The sequence below is a fragment of the Diplotaxodon limnothrissa genome, linkage group LG7 (genome assembly GCF_057381915.1).
Source record: "Diplotaxodon limnothrissa isolate DT_005_m linkage group LG7, D_limnothrissa_male_GT1.1, whole genome shotgun sequence".
Taxonomy (NCBI): Eukaryota; Metazoa; Chordata; class Actinopteri; order Cichliformes; family Cichlidae; genus Diplotaxodon; species Diplotaxodon limnothrissa.
Genome location: NC_140602.1, coordinates 17,977,733 through 18,003,597, shown reverse-complemented (window position 1 = coordinate 18,003,597; position 25,865 = coordinate 17,977,733). Strand labels below are relative to the sequence as shown.

Below are 25,865 nucleotides of genomic sequence, written 5' to 3'. Positions count from 1 at the left end.
AACATCTTCCTTTTAAACGCACCATGGGAACTGCCTTAATGTAATAGATTACATAGCATTTTTCTGGTACAAGTTTCTGGGTTGGAAAAAAATATACATGGAGTAGTAGAAATTTACTGTAGACAATGCCCCCTATTTGAATAGATAATATGACAACCATCAACACAAACAAATATAGTTCAGACAATAACTGCATAGTCCATATCAGATTTCTGGTAAAAATGCAATAGTTGTTAATATTAAAGTGTTGATTAATATATGGATTTATGGAACTGTCATGAACTGTTAAAGTTATGGCTGAGCTGGTTACTTCCTAAATGTCGCTCAGGGTATAATTAGCTAAGGTTTTCCAAGCTTCTCCATAAGACGTCCGTGTGAAAACATAAATGTCTTTAATGAGTTTTACGTTTCATTTATGGAGCTGGGTATACATGTTTGATCATAAAGCCATGCAGTGTTGGGACAGCCCTGTAAGAGTGATGTAGGGATTGAGGGGGCTTGAGTAGTCAGTGCATCACCCCGCACCGTTCTGTTAAGACCGACTGGCTACACAAAAGAGTTCAAGGAGTTCATGGCTTTTATAGGGGATGGGGCCTCCGAGCTCTCATGGCCCTCAGCAGTGTCCCTACTGGCACTCTTGCCACTATACTGCCCGATAAAGGAGCCATCCTCGTTGAACTGTCCGTCTCCTCCTTCACCGTAGTCAACTAAACTGTCGTCACTGTCGTCTCTCTTAACTGTCCCATTAGATGGCGAGCGGCTCCCTTTTAAAGGTTTATGGTCCTCATTGTCACTGAAGGAGAAAATAACATGCAGGCATTACAGGTGAGATGATGTGACAGATGCAATAAGGAGAATAGTGATCACTTTTTTTTTTTAGATGGAGCATAGAAGAGCCAATTGTTGCTTTTACCACAACCTACCCCTTAAGTTCGGTAGATAATGGCAAAGTTGTTATATGAATATTAATATGCAGCAATGAATATAAAATACATTTCAATGCACATTCGGGTTGCTCCATGTCTAAAAAATGTTAGCCATGAATGATTAGCTGGTTTCCATCAGGCAACGGGGGAATAAAGCTCAAGCAATCATACCCTTTTCAAATTCCCCCTGAAACCAAATATGAAGTGGTAAATGTGCTGTTTGACAAAAGCATTTTTCTCCCAAGGCAGAGACTGTGATGAAAAACAGAAAATCCAATGAAATGACGTGAATAAAGGAAAGTTTAAGCCAAGTATCCCTGCCCCCAAAGCAAGCACGACGATAAATCACAAGTTGGCAAAAATGCATGGAAAGTCCGCAAAGAAAGTTTTCTTTGGGTATCAGATAGTTGAGAACATTGCATATACACGACTTGAACACCAATGAGATCGCAAAGCTTTCACAATGCTGAGATGCTCCAAAATGGAAAGACAATAAATGGTATGCAAAAGCATTTAGGGGACATGACGGGAATAGAATAGCCACAGATTGCTGACGGCTTATTTTTTGAAGCACTGCACATAATGAAGGCTTTGTGACAAAATATTATACACGATGACAGCTGTGAAAGATAGCAAGCATTTTTCTCCGCAGTGACTTCATTACCCACCGACCCTTTACACATGCTACATTTACAAAACCCTTCACCGCCGCCAATCCCCATCATTGCCCTTACCTTTCCTGAGACCTACACCCCCTGCGTTAGGATGACGACGTCACTCTGAGATCAAACACATTCCTACATTTTACATTTCTGTAAGTCTGGCACTTTAACAGGCAAATGTGCTTTGTACAAGTACAGATTGATCTAAAAATACAGTATACTCTCCAGCAGTCAAACAAGAACAGCTCAGTTGACTTAAGTAATGCCTTTATTGACATACTGTAAGGTTCCAGCTGAGTGTAATGAAACAGCATGGATATAAAGAATACTCTCACAAAGGCACTATAATATTTATACACTTTGCCTTGTGATTTGTCTATTGTGTTTTTACAGCCGATATCCATTGGAGAGATTATCTCGTGGTGTAAATACTACAGACTGGTGGTATTCTAGATTTAAAAATATATCAACACTTTTCTGTGTAACATATTTATTTGTGCCAAACACTTCCAGTGCTGTCTAAAAACCAATAACAACTCATTCGTGAGCCACATTGTTACAATGGGCAAAAAGCTCCTTAATTATGATGAACATGAACTCTGTTATTAAGCTGATTCCCACATATTCTATCCTGATTCGGTGCAGACTTACAAGCACAACAAACTGGCTATTGAAAATAGGCACCCCAAAAAATACACTGTCTTTGAGATACTATTCCTTGTAAACTACAGTAGCCAGCTATTTTAAGAAGCTCTTTAAAGTTAAAGTAACCTGTTTTTAGAAATTTAAGTCTTCACTGGAAATGTAAGAGTTGCAATGGAGAGCTATAGATAAGCGGGAGGATTGGGCAGTAGTGCGAAACAGACGACTATTCTGTTGATCTTTTCCCAGAAAAATAAAATCTAGAATAACACCAATCATAAATGATTTCTACTATTGGCCTGTTGTAAATAGCATTAACCAGCTCTGTCCTCTCAGTGTTGATTGCTTCCCTCAAGCGTGCTGACAATTTCATAACATACCCATATGCATCTATATACTGTATATCTATATCTATCTATCTCTCTATATATAAACAATACTTCCATTCAACACATTATTGCCTACAGCAAAATTTCATACATAATATCAAATCTTAAAACCATGCATATCACATTTTTATATATAATTAATGATATGTATTTATCGCACATCTTCTGTCTCACATAAAATCCATAGAACAGATTCATGTATACATAATACAAAAAGGAATATAAAATATAAAAGCAAGACCATCTTAGAAATTCACTTATAAAAAAAAAGAATATTCAAAAATGCTAGTTTTACAGAAGTAAAGTGCTTCATTGTTCTGTATTCTGCATGTGATTGAAGAAGCAGCCTAGAAAAAGGATGCTGACAAGCATAGCTGGATAACTGAAGTGACAGTTAACAGGACTGACCATTTCAGAGATTTTCAATCCTATCAGGGTCATGTACTGTAAGTAGCAATACACTAGGCAAAGTGTTAATACTAATATATATATATATATATATATATATATATATATATATATACTATACATACAATGTATATGATTAGCTTATTAGTTGAAAAGCTTGGGGTCAGTTAGGGATGTGTTGCAAATGAAAGTAGCTTATACTGTTTATTCCTGACAGTCTTATTTGTAATGTTAAAACACCCTAAACCACGAATCCCCTGAACCTGAAGAATCCTGCACACATATCAAGCACACATAAAGTCCAACACAAACAGCATCCAGGGTGTCCCAGAATCCAGAAACAAAATCTTGTACTTCACGGTGGTAGAAGATCAGACTGGGTTACTTCCTCTTGTTGTTTTGACTTTAGTTAATGGTGATTCTGGTTGATTTTTTTTATTAGTTTTAAGGGTTGAGAAGTAGGAGGGCGAGCAGAGCTCCAGCACAGAGTGTAGATTTAGGAAAGAAAGTGGGAACACGGGGCAAGTGGTTGATGGGTACAATCTGCTCTGGGGACTCCAAAGGCTGGGGCACTTTCTCTCACCTGTATTCCACAAAAGTACAGTCGTCATCTTTCATGGGCTGGAACTCAGGGTCTGTGTGGGCATCCTCCTTCTCTTTGACTGGTGAGATACAGGAAGCGATTTAGTCAAACTGGCTTTTAAAGAATTGTGAGAAACAACATGTTTCTTAAGCGATATGACGAAGACAGTCGTTCAACATCACCCATGAAATTCAAAAACCGTACCCGAACTTAAATTTGGCCGACCTCAACTTCGAGCTCAGTCTTTGTGTACCTGTAGACTGTTTCTCCCTGTCCAGATGCTTTTTTTTTGTTTCTTTACTGGAAAGTCTGTTCTGACCAACACATTTTAATTTAAAATTTTGAGGGAGTTGACTGAATTGATTGTTGAATTGATATGGACAAAAGAGCTTGCTTGCATGCGCCACAGTTCACATCTGAATGTTCTCTGAGATGTTACACAAGAAATATGTGTTGACAGTCTGACTTGGGAGTGAATTGATGCCTAAACTACTCCACCCATCTGACCCCTATATAAGAGCCAAATAAAAATGACAGGCATGCTCCTGGTTGCGCTCCTAATCTGATGCCCTACCTTTGGGCTGTGGACACTGTGCAGTCTTTCACGCAGAAACCCCAGTGCAGTCCCTGCTCTTAACAAGAGAGCAACATCACTGTGACATAGAAATTCATGTTTTCAGTCCAAGTTTGTGGTTATGTGCAAATGGTCAGAACAGGACTTCTGCATCTAAAACACCAGGAACACTAGGAGAGGTGAATTGAAGGGGAAATGGGCCAAATAGAAATAAGGTATGGTTTTCACTCTTTATAGTTGGACTCACAAAACCTGACTGTAATTTATGGGTTCATTAAAACTGATTAATGTGTGAATCTGACAACAGTGAATAAACCCTGTCAATACAAAAAACCTATTCTCCATTAATGTGAGATGTATACTTCTTTAATGAATGGTTTGATCCAAACTATGTAGGAGTTTGTAACTGTGCATTTTAAAAAGTTCTGCTCTAATAAAGTTGTTATTATAGAAACAACTGTCTTTTTTTGTGGTGATTGTGCCATTACTCACCAGGGTACTTCCCTCCTTTATTTCTCTGGATGAAGCAGATAATGAGAAGGATCAGGATGAGCAGAGCAATTGCACACATGAGGCCAATGAACCATCCCTGAGTGGCGATGTCCACCTGTCTGCTTGCCACAGCTGTCCAGAGAAGGGGAGAAAGACTTAACATTTACACTTGCACTATTTTAACATCTCATCCCCAGTAGCGAGGGAAAACAGCAAAAATTATCCACAATATGTGCTAAAACAAACATGGAAGATCAAGTCAGCGTTTGAGCAGATATCCCATCTGATATGATGAATTTTCAGGTGACGAGTGAATCAAGATTGCATATTATTATTGACAAAGACTTTAACGTTAGATGAGCTAGACAGTTCCTAACATTATCCTATCCGTGACTTGAGCCCGAATTAGTAGTAGTACACAATCAAAGAAGTAACATGTACACACAATTACAGACACACACGCAAACACGGACAGTGACATACAACGTACGTTAGCACGGGTGATATTAAGTCAAATAAAATACTAAAAACAGACTGAAATTCTATATTAGAATATCCACTTCTAAAATCCCCAACAGTGCGACACTGACATTCATTATGCATTAACCAGAAAATCATGCTGTATGTTCTGTCCACATCACTACAGTACATGTCTGGCATATAGAACAACCACATCACATCTGTTAAATCCATGCTCGATTCTGTATAAATATACAAAAGCACAAACTACTCCATACGCGACACACGACAAAGTGTAAGGCCAGGCTCAGCCACACCGAGGTGGAGGCGAACATCCAGGAAGTGCCTCACCTGGGAGAGTAACCAAGAGCTCCTTGGAGTGGTGGAATTCTTGGTCGTGGTGACCCAAAGCCACCAAACGGACCCTATAGCAAAGGCCCCCCTTTAAGCCTTTCAGCGTTATGTTCTGAGAGCCATTCACAAACTCTGTATTCCAGTCCTCTTCACTTTCACCTGCAGGAGTTATGTTCATCAAGAGAAGTATGTTTGAAGGAGCGAACACAACTTCAAAAAGGCCATGGAGATCATGACATTATGGGAACTAATTGTCTGAAAAGAGCATCTACTGGTATGGCATTATGCTGCAGGCAAATGTTAATATTCATGGAGTTCTAAAAAATCCATTAAGTCTATGAATGAATTATTATTGTGTCCCCGAAAGCTCAATGCACTGCAACTTCAGAAAAGCTGCAAAGTGAGAAAAATCATTTCACCATTTTGATAATATGTGTGCTGTTTAGAAAATACTGAATTCAAAAAAATAACTAAGCTGTAATGGGCTTTCTCATTTTTAAAACTTGCTACTTTTGGATTAGGTTGATATAAAAGTATATTTTCTGTTCTTGTTCCATTGCCATGAAAGGTGGTACATAGCGATAAATGTAACTGAAATACATAAAAAAGTGCTTTTCTAGCTTTACAATAAAAGTCATATTCTCCCATTAAAAAAGTGATTTTACTGATAAATACGACACTTTCACAAAAGGTTAAAACCAGAACAGTTGCCTCAGGCATTTTATATTGTAAGGTAAAGACCATACAATAATAGAGCGAATCCCATCAATCAGATGACTCTATGAGCACTTGGCGACAGTGGGAAGGAAAAAAGCCCTTTTAAAAGGAAAAGCCCTCTGATACAAAGAGCAGTAGAGAGACTTTTCATCTACTTTCAGCTTTACATCAAAACTTTCAAATGTTCACAAATTGTTTTTGACTACCTTGAATTTAGTTAAAAATCATGTAGTAGCCTAAGTAAGTAAAAGTACATTCTCACAGAATTGGCGGCATAGTTGCAGACAAAAATGCCGTATACGTTATCAAACTGGTGGTGATCCTCTTTTGCGCTGAGCTTTTAGGGCCACTGCACGTACACAAATGGTAATGAGCTGAATGTGAGATGTGTTGTGACTGATGACCACAATAATTAGGCTTTTGATAGCAAAATTTTGCAAGATTATGATCTATTATTGTGATCTTCCCTAAGTGAATCTATTAAAATGGTAGGTGTGAGAGAGCCATACTACAGTGCTGTTCATCCTCACTGCAGGTGGATAAAAACAATGGAGAGCACTTCAGTCAAATTCAGCTAGCATAATAGGAAATGTTTGTGCTGCCTTTTATGACGTTTGTCTACATACGTTCCAGCCAGATTGCCAAGGGAACTGCACGCATTTACAGCACTGGGTAATTAGCAATCCAATCACAGAAAGCGTTGTTTATCACATCCGGGTCTGCACTGGCCAGAGCCAGCATCAGCATGACTGCCAATATTTCTATTCACCTGCATAAGCCAATAATGAAGTAGGAGTCTCTTGCCACCTGTGAATGGAATTGAGAAAAATGTTGCCGTTTCTTTGCTTACTGTCATTTAGTCTGTATTGTGCACTAAAGTTTTTCTCCGGGCCCCAGTACTCCCAACTGATCAGGGCCCAGTCTTCCCCGATCATGGAGCTAATGTTTCCGAAAGGACTTGCTGAGCACACAAGAGAAAACACAACCATCAACATGAGTCTGTTGGTCAAAGGACAATCCAATAACTGTCAATCAAATATTTTGCTTTTGCTACAGTTAACATTAAGTGCACCAAGCTTCACCAAATCTAGTTTCTCACTGCTTTAACTATGCCAACAAAAACAGAGGACAAACATAACTAATCATCACTAATCAACAGACACTGAGGTTACTAATATCACAGCAGAATCTGTACCCTTGTGGGGTGGACCATGTGGAGGTGACCGTGCAATAGGATGAAGGGATTGGGTGCTTCCTGTAAACAATATGAAGAGGGGTAGAGATGGAGCCACACACACGTGAGACACACACAGAGACACACAGAGACACCACAGATGCTAAAGTCATTATACAGAGAACACAAAGTTCATTGGCATGCCATGCGAAGCCCCTGGCATGCAGCAGGAAAGCATCACCAGCGGCCACTGAGGAAGAAGTAAGAAGGGGGTCAAAATCACCAAAGGCACAGCGAAAAAAAAAGAAGAGAAAAAAAAGATGAAGAGCAGCTGAGCACTTTGAAAAGACTCATCTAGTTTTATCACATGGCATTAAAAAAGCACATGTCACAGAGCATCTTTATCTGTGCAGCTTTGAACTTTTCCCTGCTTTGAACTCCTCGGTCAAGCATTCTGGTTGGCCACAGAATTGGACAGAGGCGAAGGGAAACTGCTCAGAGGTGAGGAGCGCATGCTTATGGTGGGTTTTGCAGCTTTAGCTGTATGTGTAAAACAATCATTTGTCTAGAAACACCACATTTCTGTCAACCTGTGATATCAGAGCCTGCAGAGAGAAACAGGACAAAGAGAAACAACCGGACAGGGATCATTATGAGAAGACAACCACCCACATCCCCAAACTGTCTTTTTTTTTTAGACATTTATGTGGTTGTGCTGTGTAACTTGAAAGTGTTATTTATATATATATATATATATAGTGAAAAGGTATTTGCATATTTGTTACACTGAAATGTTTTATGTCAAACAAATTTTAGTATTAGACAAATATAACCTGAGTAAATACAAAATGCAGTTTTAAAATGATTTCATTTATTAAGGGGAAAAAGCTATCAAAACCTAACTTCCCTCAGTGAAAAAGCAATTACCGTTCTCTTGTTAAGTCATGAATGAACTGTGATTAACCACAAAATCAAGCTGAGCCACACCCAGTACTGATTACTGCCAGACCTGTTGAATCAAGAAATCATTTAAATGGAACCTGTGTGACACAGTGAAGTAGGCTTAAAGAACTCAAAAAGCAACACATCATGCCATGATCTAAAGAAACAGCTGTGGAAAACAGTTGTCAAACAAAGTCACTGACATCCATCAGTCTGGTCTGGTAAGGGTTGCAAAGACATTTCTAAGGCTTTGAGAATGAACCACAAATGGAGAGAATCTGGAACACTGGTGAACCTTTCCTGGAGTGCCCGGCCTATCAAAATTACTCCAGTGCATCGATGACTCATCCAGGTAAATGGTAAATGGACTGATCCTTATATAGTGCTTTTCTACTCTCCCGGAGCCCTCAAAGCACTTTATACAGCATGCCACATTCACCTATTCACACAAGCACTTCCTTATATGCTTTTAAGTGCTTACTAACTAACAATCACACTCATTCGTACTCCAATGGATGCATCGGAGAGCAACTTGGGGTCAGTATCTTGCCCAAGGATACTTGGCATGCAGAATGGGAGAGCCAGGGATTGAACCACTAACGTTCCGATCAGTAGATGACCTGCTCTTCCTCCCGAGCTACAGTCACCACAAAAGGTTTGCATCCCATTAAATCTGGTGTAAAACTAACTTTCATAAAAAGAACATCATGGCAACACTCAAACATGGTGATGGCAGTGTGATGGTTTAAGGCTACTTTGCTGCATCAGGACCTGGACGACTTGCCGTAATTGATGGAATCATAAATTCTGCTCTCTACCAGAAAATCCTGAAAGAGGATTTCCAGCCATCAGCTCATGCCCTGAAGCTCAAGCATGCTTGGGTTATGCAGCAGGACAATGATCAGAAACAACCTCTGAATGGCTAAAAAAAAACACCTCAACCAAGGTTTTAGAAAGGCCTAGTCAAAGTTCGGAGGCTTTGGCCTGACCTTAAATAGGCTGATCACACTCAAAACCTTCTAGTGTGGATGAATTAAAACAATTCTTCAAGAAGAGTGGGCCAAAACATCCACACAATGTTGTGAAAGACTGTTGTCATTTATCACAAACGCTTGATTGCAGTTTTTGCTGCTAAAGATGGCACAGCCAGTTATCAGGTCTACAGGGAGTGCAGAATTATTAGGCAAATGAGTATTTTGTCCACATCATCCTCTTCATGCATGTTGTCTTACTCCAAGCTGTATAGGCTCGAAAGCCTACTACCAATTAAGCATATTAGGTGATGTGCATCTCTGTAATGAGAAGGGGTGTGGTCTAATGACATCAACACCCTATATCAGGTGTGCATAATTATTAGGCAACGTCCTTTCCTTTGGCAAAATGGGTCAAAAGAAGGACTTGACAGGCTCAGAAAAGTCAAAAATAGTGAGATATCTTGCAGAGGGATGCAGCAGTCTCAAAATTGCAAAGCTTCTGAAGCGTGATCATCGAACAATCAAGCGTTTCATTCAAAATAGTCAACAGGGTCGCAAGAAGCGTGTGGAAAAACCAAGGCGCAAAATAACTGCCCATGAACTGAGAAAAGTCAAGCGTGCAGCTGCCAAGATGCCACTTGCCACCAGTTTGGCCATATTTCAGAGCTGCAACATCACTGGAGTGCCCAAAAGCACAAGGTGTGCAATACTCAGAGACATGGCCAAGGTAAGAAAGGCTGAAAGACGACCACCACTGAACAAGACACACAAGCTGAAACGTCAAGACTGGGCCAAGAAATATCTCAAGACTGATTTTTCTAAGGTTTTATGGACTGATGAAATGAGAGTGAGTCTTGATGGGCCAGATGGATGGGCCCGTGGCTGGATTGGTAAAGGGCAGAGAGCTCCAGTCCGACTCAGACGCCAGCAAGGTGGAGGTGGAGTACTGGTTTGGGCTGGTATCATCTAAGATGAGCTTGTGGGGCCTTTTCGGGTTGAGGATGGAGTCAAGCTCAACTCCCAGTCCTACTGCCAGTTTCTAGAAGACACCTTCTTCAAGCAGTGGTACAGGAAGAAGTCTGCATCCTTCAAGAAAAACATGATTTTCATGCAGGACAATGCTCCATCACACGCGTCCAAGTACTCCACAGCGTGGCTGGCAAGAAAGGGTATAAAAGAAGAAAAACTAATGACATGGCCTCCTTGTTCACCTGATCTGAACCGCATTGAGAACCTGTGGTCCATCATCAAATGTGAGATTTACAAGGAGGGAAAACAGTACACCTCTCTGAACAGTGTCTGGGAGGCTGTGGTTGCTGCTGCACGCAATGTTGATGGTGAACAGATCAAAACACTGACAGAATCCATGGATGGCAGGCTTTTGAGTGTCCTTGCAAAGAAAGGTGGCTATATTGGTCGCTGATTTGTTTTTGTTTTGTTTTTGAATGTCAGAAATGTATATTTGTGAATGTGGAGATGTTATATTGGTTTCACTGGTAAAAATAAATAATTGAAATGGGTTTATATTTGTTTTTTGTTAAGTTGCCTAATAATTATGCACAGTAATAGTCACCTGCACACACAGATATCCCCCTAAAATAGCTAAAACTAAAAACAAACTAAAAACTACTTCCAAAAACATTCAGCTTTGATATTAATGAGTTTTTTGGGTTCATTGAGAACATGGTTGTTGTTCAATAATAAAATTATTCCTCAAAAATACAACTTGCCTAATAATTCTGCACTCCATGTAGGAGGCAATAACTTTTTCACACATGGGTAGATGGGTCTGGATAACAAGAAACAACTTTTTTCTAAATTGTTGTTGTCAGCTGATTTTCTGACAGCTAATCCATAAAGTCTGCAGTAACTGAATGATGAGCAGCTTCAAACTACACAACAGAATTAGAGGAATGTTTGACACCAAACAATTCAAACTGGCAAAACATACACAGCAAAGCAGTGCAAGCTTCACACAAGCTAAATGTGTTGCACAGTTCTGCTGCAGCACACCAGGACTCAGGTTTGCTTATCCACTTCACCAGAGAGGTCTCTGAGGCTGTGTTTTGGGAGGGGCTTTCCTTAGATCGCCAAAATGATTAGAAATTTTAAAAAGACTAGGGGCAATTTAAGCAAATATTCACCAGACATTTACCGAATTTTCAAAGCAAGATAAACAAACAAATCTGGTAAATAACACGTACTGGAAAATGTTCTGATGGACAATAATACAAACCAAGCACATGCTCTGTAAATTATTTACACGCTTTCATGCTCTTACCTCAACAAATATAGAACAGAACATATATATTAATCTAATATTTATCCACATCTCCAGTGGGAGAAACATGAAATCTAGTTAGTTTTTTTTCTCATATTTTTCTTGTATTTGATGACTTACCTTCCTCCCTGATGATGACAGCTTCCTGAGAAATGGCTGCACCTGCTCCAGCGCCTGTTTTCGCATTCAAATAAAACTTGTAGCGTATGCTGTACTTGAGGTTGGGCAAAGTGACAGAGGTCTCATTGGCAGCCAAGGCCAGCTCCTCCACTGGGCCCAGTTCATTGGAGTTATTTACTACAGGGGTGAGGGATGGGCGAGAAGAATAATGGGGTGGGGGTGGAAGTTGGGAAGCAGTGGGGTAAGTTGAATAGAGAGTTGGGTAGGAGGTGTAGATGGAGTGTCAGTGATGAAAAAGGTGGAAATGGAAGTATTTGGGGTGTAGGATTCAGAAATAGAAGGCAGGAATGACCAAAGTTGATTTGTTATTTGTGTTTTTTTTAATTTAGGCAAAAACAAAAATGCTCTTAGGCTACTCTAAGTATTGATTATCATTACTGTCTTATGATCTCAACAGAATGACAGCACAAGACATGAAAAAGACTGACATACAAATCTACAAACTACATGAAGAAGATGACACTCACTAGGTAAAGATGCAAAAATCTTACGAAAAAAGCCTCACCTGGCTGATATTTGAGGGTATACCCGGTAATGTGCCCATTATGGTCATGAGGAGGACTCCATTCAAGGGTTAGAGAGTCCAGGTTCGAGTTAGTGACTATCAGCGAAGTAGGAGACCCCGGCACTGCAAAAAGACATATATAATGAAACCTTGCACAAGTTAATTAAAGAGCAGCTAAAGATAGGATGTTTTAAATAAATAGCTGAAGAGACGGTGTGTGTGTGTGTGTGTGTGTGTGTGTGTGTGTGTGTGTGTGAGGCGCGGTTCATTGAGGATTTCTGGGTTTTACTTTATGCAGAATGCCCAGTGTTAATACTCAAAGTCTGCCTCCAGTCATTGTGGCTTGCTTATTTATATTTCATTCTGATATTTGACCTTCAGTGTGCAATAAAGCTTGTGCAGCACTTAAAGCGAAAAATTTCTCTTACTTACAAAAATTGCTTTGTGTCATTACAATTAGACTGGATGTGATTAATAGGCGACTGGGAAATTTAAAGCCTCTAGTGCAAAAAAAACTGAGCAACTGCTTGTATATTCACAGATTAAAATAAACAAAAACCTTTCAAACTCAGACCGAAGAGAATCATTCATAACTGAATAACTTAACTAGCCAGACTTCTGATTGTATGATTTAGAGCAGCGGTCCCCAACCCCCGGGCCTCGGACCGGTACCGGTCCGTGAGTCGTTTGGTACCGGGCCGCGAGAGTTGAGGCTCAGGTGTGAAATGTATAGTTTTCAGGGTTTTTATCGGTCTTTTCACGTGTGTTATGAATAAATTTTCTTTTTTTTGGTACCGGTACTAGTTTTATTTTGTTGTATTTATCCGCGACACCTTAAAGGCCGGTCCATGAAAAATATTGTTGGGCATAAACCGGTCCGTGGCGCAAAAAAGGTTGGGGACCGCTGATTTAGAGCATAGATCAGTTACAGGTGGAAAGTCATCATTTTCTATTTGCTAACCAGTTATGTGACACTGTTTTACATAGGCTGTCATTCAAGTGGAGCTAATTTGCTACCTGTTCCTGTTCCAGTTATGATAATGAAGACTGAAACTATACTCTGGGTCATTTTTAACAAAGTCTACTCTCATATGAAAGAAAAAAAAAAAGACACACACAGACACAAAGGGTGTCCCTTCCGATCTCTTACCTCCCTCGGGTGTCTTAAACTGCTGGGTTACACTCCGGGGGCCCTCTCCTTTTCCATTATAGACCCTTACATTGAACAAGTACAGACTGAAGGGGTGGAGGCCAGGCAGCATGCCCTGGGTATGATTCCCACTAAATACAAGAATGTCCTGCTCCATGTGATCAGGATTGTGCTTGTAGTGGTGTTTTCTCCAGTAAGACACCTGAAAGCATGTAGATTTAAATGACGTATATAGTACAACTGGTGGAAATGGTGCACATGTTACATTGTCGGCGGTTCTTATACGGTACCTTATATCCTTTGATATTTCCGCGTATTAAATGAGCGGGCACGGGATCCCAGAACACCTCTACCAGGGTGCTGTTTCGCACCACAGCGTGCACATTTTCTGGAGCTGCTACGGGCACTGTATCGTAGATGGGCAACACAGCATTACAACAGCAAAATACAGAAAAAAGGAACATACTGAGAATATGTTATAGGTTACACACACCAGCTGCATCACCCGCAGGCTCTTGAGCATAATCTTTTTTTTAAAAATAGACAGTCTTACTCACAGTCCTCTCCTGAGTAGCCGTGGGCAATAGCAGGGTCAGGTCCAGCTCCGTGGTCGTTTACAGCCAGAACCTTAATCTCATATGGAACAAACGTGGGCGTTCCAGACACAACAAACTTGGAATTGTTAGACACGGTCACTGTATTCCATTCGCTTTCTACATTCTTCTGCCTCCACATCACTCTGTAGTGAAGCCCGGGACCATTAGACTGGAGGTTTGTCAGTGGCTGCAGAGGAGAAAGCTGTAATGTAACTTATTCTCCATTGGAAAGCTTCTGTAGACAACATGTAACAGTATAGGAAGCTGAAAATATAGTTTTGCTGAATGACAATAAAGTGAAAAAACCCCATAAAGAAAGCTCATAAGACCACACAATTACAAAGTCAAGCTCTGCAGTATGAGAAGACTTTAATAAATGCGTGAGGATTAAAAGGATCAGCCTTATGCTGCTTATTACCTTCCAGGAGATTACAAGATTGTTATGTTCAGTTCCAAATCCCTGCACACCTGTTGGGTTTTCATCTGGAGCTGAAAAATATATCATTAAGGACACAATTAACACTTATTGGATGGAAAATCTTTCTTAGATAGTACTTATAATCTGGTCTGATTTACTTTTACAGACTTTAGTGTATGTATGCATACTGAATCTTATGGTACTTCATTGTCTTTACTTTGATACACAACAGCTTTGATATGGCATCTGTTAGCCTAATGCATTATTTAATGCATTAGGCTAAGAAATGGATATATGGAGAATTACTTTATACAGGAAACTGCACCAAGAAGAGCAGAAATCACACAGTCAGTCAGCTGATTCTGTACCTGCAGGTTCTGTCTTGTACATCCTGGAGGGGCGGCTGGGATTACTGAAGCCCACCGCGTTGAGAGCCAGAACTCTAAAGGTGTAGTGAACATGGGGCGACAGTTTAAGGTGAGCTGTTGTCTTGGTTCCAGGGACCTCGGTAAGATTATGCCAGTGACCCCGATGGTGCAGTGAGTCTTCATATTGGATCAGAAATTCTGTATTTAAAAAAAGACATCACACCTTAAATAGTGTCTGACAGTATATTTCCATAAATGGAATTAAAGCCCTCAGTTTTTTTTAGGATACTTTAATTCAAAAAGCCTAGCTTAACAAAAAAAATCCACTTTCAGCAGCACTTTGAGGATTCAAGAAAATAGCGGATTTAGCCCGGTTTTTCAAAAAATGATGAGGGTTTTCATCACCCTGAGGAAACTAACTGACAGTAGAGAAGTACATTTTCCAGAAAAGTTTGGAAAAGTCTTTAAGTGCATTTCTTTTCTTTTTCTTTTTTTGCCAAAAGGCAGATTTTAGACTTTGTTATTGGTTACTACTGGGTGTAGCCAATTTTAAAGATTTTGTTTGCACAAAAACATTTAGAGCAATATAGGCCAACAATCTAATAATAAGGTGTACGTTCACATAAAACCCACACAGAGAGCGAGCCAAACAACACACACACACACACACACACACACACACACACACACACACACACACACACACACACACACACACACACACACACACACATAAACATACTCTGAACAGGGCTGTTATGTTCATCCCCAGGGGTCCAAGTGAGCTGAACACTCCTCTTTTTCTGGTCTGTCAGTTCCAGGTCTGTCGGGGGGTCGGGTCGCTCTGGGAGAAATACAGCACAAGCAGCAGCATCAACCCGTGTGCTTGGGATTATATTCATAGTGGCTTCATTCTACAGAAGATGAAGGGTTCATGCTATGAACAAGATGGAGCAAAAACAAAAAATGAAGGACGTGTCGGCCATGTTTCTGTGATACTGAAACCATAATAGATGCTAATTTGTTGATTTAACCAAGCACACCTTTGAGTTCCTCCTTTATTTCTGTACATCTTCTACTAGACTGTGTTATCTGGGCTGTGATAAACATGCAGACATTGCATCATGCATATGAAAATCCCACTACATAATCATTCCGCATGAAATCGAGTCTCAGGCTCACACAGAGGTTAAATTGATGCTCATGCTTTGGAATTAGGTGATAAAGTGAAATGCACGCCTTGAATAAATAAGTGATGAGAGCAACGTGTATTTGGAAATATCCCAAGTGGTGCAACCGGGAGATGTCTGCTTTACAAATGATGTTTGCATTCGACTGTGAATAGACATTTTTTTTGGCTTGAGTAAATGTTGCCACCAGTGGTTTAAAGCATTCAAACATTATGCATATTTGGCAAAACATTTAAAAAAAATATCTAAGCAATTTTATAAAAAATAAACTCTCAGAGGCAATAAGAAATAAATGCTGGAACATCAAAAATGAATTTAAAAAAGCCCACACACATACACAATAATGCTTTGTGATTTTCAGGTCAACGCATGCCGCATTTCACAAACACAAGCGCACATCTGCAGAGCACATCTGGGTGCTCGTGTGTGCTGCAGGTTTACCGTAGACAACAGCTGGTGTTGTGGCCTCTGTCAGGTAGGAGGGCAGGAGTGAAATAGGGAGTTGTAAAGGTCAGTCATTCAGAAGGAAACAAAGAAAATAATCTGGCTTTTTTAGAATGAAGCACACGGATATTTGTGCCACTGAGTAAATCTGCTCTCGGCATTTAACCTTGAAGCGATGAAAGCTAATACGGTGGGTAAGTTATTGGACAGGTTACCTTTTCTAAGAGGAGCTGAGACAGAGAGACGTTATGAGTCTGTTTTATGCCTGAGCAGTTTTGAAACTGTGCACACCATTACATACCCACAACGGTGAGCTTAGCGGTGGCTGAATCGTGGTCCAGAGTGGTGTTCATGATGCAGGTGTACACTCCTGCGTCGTCCTCTGTAACATCAGTGATGGTGAGGCTGTCCGAGTCCACGATCAGTCTGCAAAAACATTCAGCAGGTCACTATGAACTGAATGAATGTGTTTTTTCTTCTTTTACAACATTCAGTACACAAAGGATCCTGCATATATCCATAACAGTACACAAATACCAGACAAAGACTTGATTTTTTGTTTTTAACAGCAGGCTTCAAGAAAGAAGACATCTCCGGATATAAAAAGCTCTGACCTCTCATCGTCAGGCAGCTCTCCATCATCTTTGAGCCAGGTCATCGTGGGAATGAGCGAAGGGTCGTGTTTTACCGTGCACTCAAACACCACAGATCGGCCCCTCTGGACTTCTTTGTATTCTGGCTGCTTCAGGATTCGGGTTGGCTCTGTTGGGGGAAGAATAAAGTGGTGCAGGAGCTGTGAAACTGCCACGTGTTTGCTCCAAGCTGGGTTCTTATTTAGTAGCTGACAGATTCAAAATGTCAGCTTGTTGAACCTGAAGCTTGCCATGGATTCATTTTGTGCAAGTCACCTCAGTGATTAATTAAGGTGTGCTGACTGGTACATGATGACTGTCCGTGGCTCAAAATAGAACAGATTTACATTAAAGAAACAGAAAAACAGTTAAATATACAAGCAGTTAAAAATAAATAAATAAATAATTTTATACACTTAACCCTTTATTGACCATGAGCCCATCGGCGGGCCCATTTTACAGGTAAATATAAAGGGTTGGTCAATACACTCACTGGCCACTTTTTTAAGTACACCTGTTCGACTGCTTGTTGACGCAAATATCTATTAGCCAATCGCATTACAGCAACGCTTTGCATTTCGACGTGTATGTATGATGAACTGAGCATCAGAATTGGAGAAGAAAGGTGATTAAAGTGACTTTGAACATATGGTTGTTGCTTCTGGATGGGCTACACTGAGTGTTTTAACCTACTGAGACTTTAGCATACAGCCACCTCAGATTCACAGAAATTGGCGCAAAGAAAAAAAAGAAATAAAAATTCCTTCTTGATAACCACTTGTTACAACCAAGGTATGCAGAGGAGTATTGCTGAATTGACAATCAAACTGTGAAACAGACCAGGAAACTGAGGCTACAAATTGCACAGGTTCTCTAAAATTGGATAATAGACGTTTAAAAAAAAAAGTTGCCAGGTCTAATGCTTTTTATCAGCAATTCAGGCTGTTGGTGGTGAAGTAATGTTGTGGGGGACGTGGAATCCCTTAAAAAGCAGTTAAAAACTTTTCTGTTTCAACAAGCCTTCTGTTGATCGAAACTTTTTAAAAAATATTTAACCCTTTGTATTGTTTATATTGTCTATTTTATTACTTAATTACTTTACTTCTTGGCATACTTCGGGCCCCTTAAGACCAACTGAGTATCATTCAAACTATTTACAGTAACTTGTAAATAGTTACAAGTTAACTATTTAACTATGTTGAATTTATACCAAAAAGAATTAAGGTAATTATAAAGGCAAAAAGAGGGTGTAACCCAGCACTAGAAAGGTGTATAATAAAGTGTAAAGTGTCTAATGTGTCCAGTGAGTACATGCTATACAAATGCATATCAAGAGTTTTATTTAGTATAATTTTTAGGCCTGTTATTAAAAACTTGTTAAATTTATTAGCCAAACGAATGAAAATTTCAGAGAGGAGCACTCTTACCTTTGACCTCCAGGTAGACATGATTCTCATAAATCCCAAGACTGTTTGTAGCAACACATGTGTATTTGCCATTGTGTTGTGCTTGAGCTACGCGAATCTCTAACGTCCCGTTGTCATGAAGAATGTAAGGGTCTTCCTGCAGGATGCTGGACCGACTGTCTTTAAACCTAAAGCACAAAGTCAGTTGTTTTCAGTTAGTAAAAGAAACACGACACAATTTTCCTCTGTTAGATTTTCGTTCACTTACCATGTAATTTTTGGCATAGGCGATCCAAAGGAGGAGCAGTCTAACAAGGCCTGGTGGTTCTTGATGATCTGGTAGACTTTATTGGGTGGTGTTAGCACTCTGGGTGGCTCGGCTGCAATGAAGCATTATTGCCATGTTATTGCCTTCCAGGAATCAATATAAATGGAAATGGCATTCAAATGCAAAGGGATAGAGTGTAGTGAACTCACAGAGGACATTGACAAAGGCGTTGGACAGGACGTAACCGTACTCATTAGAGATGTTACACTGGTACACAGCGCTGGATCCAGACTGTACATCGGTGAAGATGATGATGTCATCTTCCACCTTTCTGCTCAGATCCTTGGGTGAATCTGTTAATGTACAAAAGGGATTATAAGATACTGTATATATCTGGATAATGGAAAGAGCTTTTTGAAACTCATAATCACCCTTATAATGATGTTTGAAAAAGGTGGTATCATAACTCGGAATTTGTATAATAACTCACGGAAATATGAATCAATACCCACCCGAGGGAAGGCATCTACAATTTCGATTTTAATAATGCCTGCTTCTCATGAAAAAGGAGATCATCTATTATGAAAGCTGAGAGAGTTTGAAAAAAAAAAGAAAAAAAGAGGCTGCACTTACTCTCTATGGAGATGCCATTCATAGCCCAGGTGATGGTGGGTTTGGGTGTGCCGCTGGCCAAGCAGGACAGCCTGCCGCTCTCCCCTGGAGCTAGGACAAGGTTCCTGGGAGGGACATCGATCCAATATGGAGCAGCTGCAAGCAGCACAGGGTACAGAAACAGGCTGGACAATTAATCACTAAACCCACTGCCCTGTTAGCTTCTGTGAATAAATCAATTATAAGGAAGAGGGAGAAAATAAAGCGGTAGAGAGAAGCAGTGACTGAGTTCCCAAGCAGCTCAGAGTCTGATGGGAGCTGAGCATTTCCTCAAGCACACCTTTGACCATGACGTGGATGGTGTGGTGCACCGAGCCAAACTGGTTCTTCGCTGTGCAGCGGTAATCTCCTTCATCTGATGCTGACACGTCCTCGATGTGAAGGGTCTTGTTGTAGTTCAGGAAGGAGGTGCGTTTGGAAGGCAGATCACCACTTATTTTGGTCCAAGAGATGTGAGGGGTGGGCCTAGATTCACAAAGAGAGAGCGCAGACAGACAAACTGATGATGGCAGGTGGACGCTCGTTAAATACATGACTTATGAATGCACTGAGTTCATGAATTAACAGCAGATTCTTTGTCTTACAATCCTTCAGCAATGCACTCCATCTCCAGTTTATCACCTCTCAACACCATCTTGGAACTGGATGAGCCAGATGGGATGAGGAAGGTTGGTCTTCTGTCATCCACGGGTGCCTCTATATTTACACACACACGCACGCAGAATCATATGAGTGATGAACGCGATTGTAAAGGCAAAGAAATGAGCACCTCGTCTGCAAGATTGAGAGCAAATCAGCTCCTTTAGTATTACTACCCTCCCATCACCACACAAATTGGAAAATTGAAACGTGTAATGGTCTGCTATATACGTACATGACGTCACTTTATCACAGACTAATTCTCATAATTTAGACTTTAACTTCTTTTTAATGCATTGTACTGTGTTTGGTATAAAATAAATGAATAAATTAACTTAATAAGCAGCACACAGAGAACTGCTTTTTGCCATTAATCTGGCAATTTACCTGGTGACAAAGTAATCTCCATAACTAGGAATATGAAATCCAGAGTGAGTGTTTTAATTTGATGAGAATCAAGGTTTTTGCATGTTTCAATTTAGCCAACATGTGTAGCCACTAGACAAGGACAAAAAATGTTAAGGAGAAATGAAATGTGAAAAAAATTATATGTAAGAGAGTAAATTACAAGTTTGGAAATCCTTAGGTATTAAGATTGGAGAAAGAAAAGTAGAATTTTAACATGCATATTTTTACTACATGGAGTTAATTCGTTAACTGACAATCCAGAATAAATTTTATATGTGTTTGAATTAATATGTGATGTTTTTTCCCCAAGTATCCCAAGGAGTCCGTCCAGTTTAGGGAAAAGAGCATGCAGCTCTAATTTTGAAAATTCGTGAGAAGAACTACATGTTAAGAAAGGGAGAGCTAATTGGGTAGATCGAGGAAGAGTTACAGGTTGACAAAGACTTTACTTGGATTTCTAGGTTCGAGGGGTAGAAGTTAGTGGGTAAGACAGAATTCCCAGCTCCATGTTGGGATTAATCACTAGAGGGTGCCAGATCCTACCCCTTAAAAATAATCAGTAACGTTGCAGAAAATCTCAGGGTTGATGGGTTGAAGGGTTGAAGGGTTAGTGTTAGTGGGTAAGAGCTAGTGTGGAGCTCTAAGTTGGGGGTTAAACACTAGGGGGTGCCATAACTCACCACTAAATAAATCAGTGTCATTGTAAAAAGCTGCCATTGTGTCATTGATTTCATCCACTGCAACACAACAGAAAAAAGACCAAAAAAAGACACACGCCATTTCACAAGTTGAACTCATCAAGGCAAAGAAAAACACAAAAGCTTGGACAACTTAACATGACTGAAGAACAAAAATTCACATGACAGGAAAAAATCTACGATGAAGAATGATCGCCATAAGAATCTACTTTAGTGGAGACAGCCTGCCGTCTTGTAGCTGAGATGAGAGAAGCCTTTGTTGTTGGTGGAGAATGTGTATACAGAACATATTACAGAAGTAATACTGAACGTCTGTTTGGCAGATAACCACGAGAGCTCTGACAATATGCCTTTTCAGTGCGGCAGCGACCGCTGGCGTCTCCAAGGACGGCATCATAGATAGGAAATGCTGTTTTCCTCCTACGCCGTCATGCCTGCACAAACTACCGTAAAATCATCCGCACACACATTACAAACGCTGCCACTTTCTTAAAGGTTATAACAAAGACTTGAGTAGATTTCAGTGCTCGTGTCTCTGCATCGCACGCTGTGTCAGACTTACGGTTAAGGACCCTGACAGTGATGGGCTGTTTCTGCTGGATGGTTTGTGTGTGGGGGAAGCGGGCGTAGCAAATGTAGTCGTTCCGGGTGTCCTCTCGGCGAACATTGGAGAAGTACAGGTCACCGTTCAACGACTGAGACACCCTCTTGCTCTGAGGGAGCTTCTGAAAGTCTGAAATGTACAGCGTCACATTAACATTATACAGGAAAGTGTTTGGGAGAGTACAGGTTATAGATGCAGCTGCATTACGCTTATGGGTCTACATTTCCTATATAATCAGGTATTTATGCATCTAATCACAAATATTCACATTCTGATATGCAGTTCATCAGGCTGAAGATGAGTTTGTTGCCATTCAGTATTTTTCATGTGATAAATTTTAAGGAATGAAAAGAAACCAATAAATGTGACAGCAGAAAAAATATATTACGATTTCCACATTTCCAACAGCCTAGCTTGCAAAATGAAATACAGTATGATTGGTTGTAAGATGGAACAGGAAATTGAAAAAGAAAATCACCGTAATTCTTAATCTTATGCAGCAGAAACATCATGTTACCACAAAGAAACATAAGAGATCAAGTTGCTCACTGTTGTCCATCCAGAATATGATGGGAGGGGGTAGGCCAGCAGGGGGGCGACACGGCAACACCAAAGACACGCCCTCCTGCACCACGATTGGCTTGATTTTTTCCTTTGACCACAGGGGGGATCCTATATTGATTGGAGAATAGCACGATCAAATCATAATTTGGCAAAAAATATGGGTCGCTAACAGACTGGAGCTTGCATGACGATGTGGCAAGATGAGGGGAATGATCAAGAATAAAAATATGGAAGTGGGGGGATTACAAAGGTTCAATCACCTATATCTACCGTCGTGTCCAACAAAATAAAACATGCACCTTTCTACAAACAACTTTTACCTTCCAGGAGAGCTCTTAAGATGGAAATTGCAACTTAATCGTTAGAAAAAGAGAAGAAAGGAGGTGATTTTTTTCATAAGATGCACATGAGACAATGAAAGAAGAGAGAGAAGTGATTTTAAAGAAGTGATACAGCAAGCTGCACTCACTGGACTGTCTAACCACTATATTGTGGGAAACAGCGGTTCCGTGTTTGTTTCGTGCTGTGCACTGGTACACCCCCTCGTAGTGTTCAACCCTCTCTCTGCTGATATCCACCACCAGAGTCCCAGATTGCGGCTTCATGTCCACGTTGGGATCATTCTCGACGTCAAAGTGGGTCCCATTTCTTGTCCAGGAGAAACTAAGGAAAAATAAGACCATTATCATAAGAATGCAGGTAATTTTCAAGTGATCAAATCTGGTAATTCATATAAAAAAGAACACATTAATAAAATCTGTTTTACCTATTTGGCTATCTCATTGCACCTGAATTTTTACTGTAAATGTTTCCAATTGTGTTCTTTAAAGACCTTTTTCAAAAGTTTTTCCTATATTTGCAAGTTTAAATCTACAAAAATATTCTGGATGGTTACATAATAAACTTGCTTTGGGCTGGGGGAAGAATAATCTGGGGTAAAGTAAAGGTTAAGGGCTGAGAGGTGCATTTTATCTATGAGTTCTTGCGAGCATAAAACCACAAATTTATGTGCATGTATGTTATCTTGATGAAAGCTAACTATATGTTAGATTCATTCAAAGCATTCAAAAACAGGTGTCAAGTGTAGGAGTCAAGCAGAACTTTTCTGGCATTGTTTAGAAAACCTGCTGAAAACATTTTAAACATTTGTGACAGGTGGTACCTGAATCCACTCCTGGGGAATTTATATATATTTTTTCCATTTAAAAGAAATTCACTGATTCCTACCTGGGATGCGGTTTTCCCTTCGCCTCACAGTGGATTATAATGTTCTCTCGTGGGTCGACGATGTAATCTTTAGGGGACTGGTAAGTGATGGTTGGCGGCTGCGGCACTAAAGACGACCAGAAAACGGGCGATATTTAATCAGGACCTTTACTGCATAAGTAGGTCTCTTTTTTTTCTTTCCTGCTGCTGCATTGACCACACCAGCAGTGATTACCAATAACATGCAGACTTAGCATACTGAATAAAACCACACAGCTGTTTGCTGACAAACTGAAAAAAGCTCTCAGAATGTAGAAAGGTAGGCAGAAAGCTCAGGTACATTTCCTTTTATTGCAATGAGCCGATGCCTAATGTATTCCTGTCAGTGCTGCGGAGATAAGTAATGGACTATGACAAAACAAATGATATAAGGACTCATGCTGTTTGCAGTATTGCTTTATGGAAAATACTCTACCATTGCAGAAACACACAGAACAAAAACAGCAAACAAAGAAACACAGAAATCAATGCATGCAACATGCCAAGGCCACTCGAAATCACACTCACTATCCTGTAAAACAAATCCGACTAAATGCAATTCAACAATTCATAACGAGCAGCTAGATAAAATGTAATCTTTAATATCCAAAAACAAGCTGCAAGCAAAAACTCAGATTCTTTGAGACTTACATCCTTCCAGAACTTCAGCAAAGAAGAAAGAAAAAAGAATAGTGACAGTAAAAATAACCAGATATTAGTTATGAAAAATATCCCCCTCAATATCTCTGCCTTGTAACAAGGTTCGCACGTGGCTAGCTCTATATTGAGGAATGGAGGCCTCCAGTAGTCAACCAAAAAAGCAACAGAAGCTTCAGGCTGAAACGTTAAATGTCAGTCCATGTAAGTCACAATTAGTATCTAAAAATTGTTAATATACAAACAACACTACATTTACATGGATAAAATGCAGTCACAGTAACTGGAAAAAACATAAAGTACATTGATGAAACTACACAGATGCATACAAGAAAGGCTAGACTAGGCTAGAGCTAAAATACTTATTTGACTCTCCAAAAAAATTATTTAATAGCCAATTTTCACATGAACAACAAATATTTTCTACTTTCAAATGGATGTGTTTCATATTTTTGTTTGCCATAAAAATTTTAAAGCAGAATTTTTAGATTCAGAAATTAAAAATAGCTTGTTTTCGTACTTTTCTGAAATTTAATGAATTGTTAACAATATTTATAACACAAAGAAGAAAAAGCTATACAGTGTTATGCAAGGGTAAAACTTTTATCAGCCAAACTGTACTGGACCTGGAAGTCATTATCGGTAAATTTGTCAATCCAAAATCAAAATAAATTCGGCTTTTATGTGCTTGATTATCAAAATGTTTGATCAAGTAATAGGCCGGGTGACTTATCTTGTAACTAAATGCAAAGTAACCCTGACACTGTGCGACGACTTTGTTTACAGCTGTGTGTGATTTGTTGTCTTACGGTCTAGTGGGACCTCCAGCGCAGTGGCAAGGTGCACCAGGAACAGCAGAAGCACTCCTACATCCATCCTCCTCCACTCCATGATCACGTGAGACTCAAAGGTCTGCCCCCAAATTCAGTGACGCACCGCCTCTGAGGACACGTGCACTTTCACAACTGCAGGTGGAGACAAGAGAAGAACAAACGAAGGAAAGAAGCTTTTAGAGACATAAGCAAGGACAGAGAGCGCAGGGCTGAATTGCACATCCAGTTACTGCTGTCATCAGTCATATAATGAGTTTTGTTCTATTATGTGGTTTTGAGTCAAAGAAAGAGAGAATGAGTGAGAGACACATCATAGCTCTAGCCACAGATTGATGTTAGTTACCATCCACTGCAATTTGCTGGAAGCTATCTTTTTGATCTAGTGCATTCTGATAGGGACCGACGGGGCCCACATGGGTTCATTTTGCAGGGCTAATCACAGGCGCGGCCATGATGCCATTAGGTTTCTCTGCCGTATTGATCACATCAGCTGGCAGATGATATGCCAAGGGACAAGACAAGGGGACACTCACTTTACTTTCCATTTCACTCGGAGCTTTATCAATGTGATTGACTGACCGGCTGAGCCAGCAGCAAAGTGATCTGAAATGAGGTCAGATTTCAGAGAGCGAACCATCATTCTTTCATTAGACTGCTGTAGTGGGAATGTCATACGTGACGAGACAGAAATAAATATGTGTGACATCTCTGTTTGTCGAGGACAGTTGGTTCAACAAGATTTCAGGTTAAGCTGAGGTGACGTATGTTTTCCTTGCTTGGGCAAACTGGGGTACTGATTCATTGTTAAGTG

General features: G+C 40.1%; 1 protein-coding gene across 1 annotated transcript; it reads right to left on the bottom strand.

Annotated features, from left to right (window-relative positions):
* Positions 1-278: 278 nt before the first annotated feature.
* LOC146628144 (neuronal cell adhesion molecule-like) lies at positions 279-25,115 on the bottom strand. Its single transcript, XM_085357609.1, has 25 exons — positions 25,031-25,115; positions 23,547-23,652; positions 22,789-22,982; positions 22,305-22,427; positions 21,714-21,884; positions 21,134-21,190; positions 19,991-20,102; positions 19,687-19,871; positions 19,368-19,502; positions 18,944-19,087; positions 18,735-18,846; positions 18,488-18,654; positions 17,043-17,190; positions 16,730-16,854; positions 15,537-15,638; positions 14,795-14,992; positions 14,427-14,497; positions 13,970-14,195; positions 13,703-13,818; positions 13,413-13,614; positions 12,263-12,385; positions 11,698-11,874; positions 4,677-4,808; positions 3,611-3,689; positions 279-793 (listed from the first exon to the last, which is right to left on the bottom strand). Exons 1-25 carry the CDS (start codon positions 25,110-25,112, stop codon positions 547-549), a joined length of 3,534 nt encoding a protein of 1,177 aa, XP_085213735.1. The 5' UTR covers positions 25,113-25,115; the 3' UTR covers positions 279-546.
* Between the last annotated feature and the right edge of the window lie 750 nt (positions 25,116-25,865).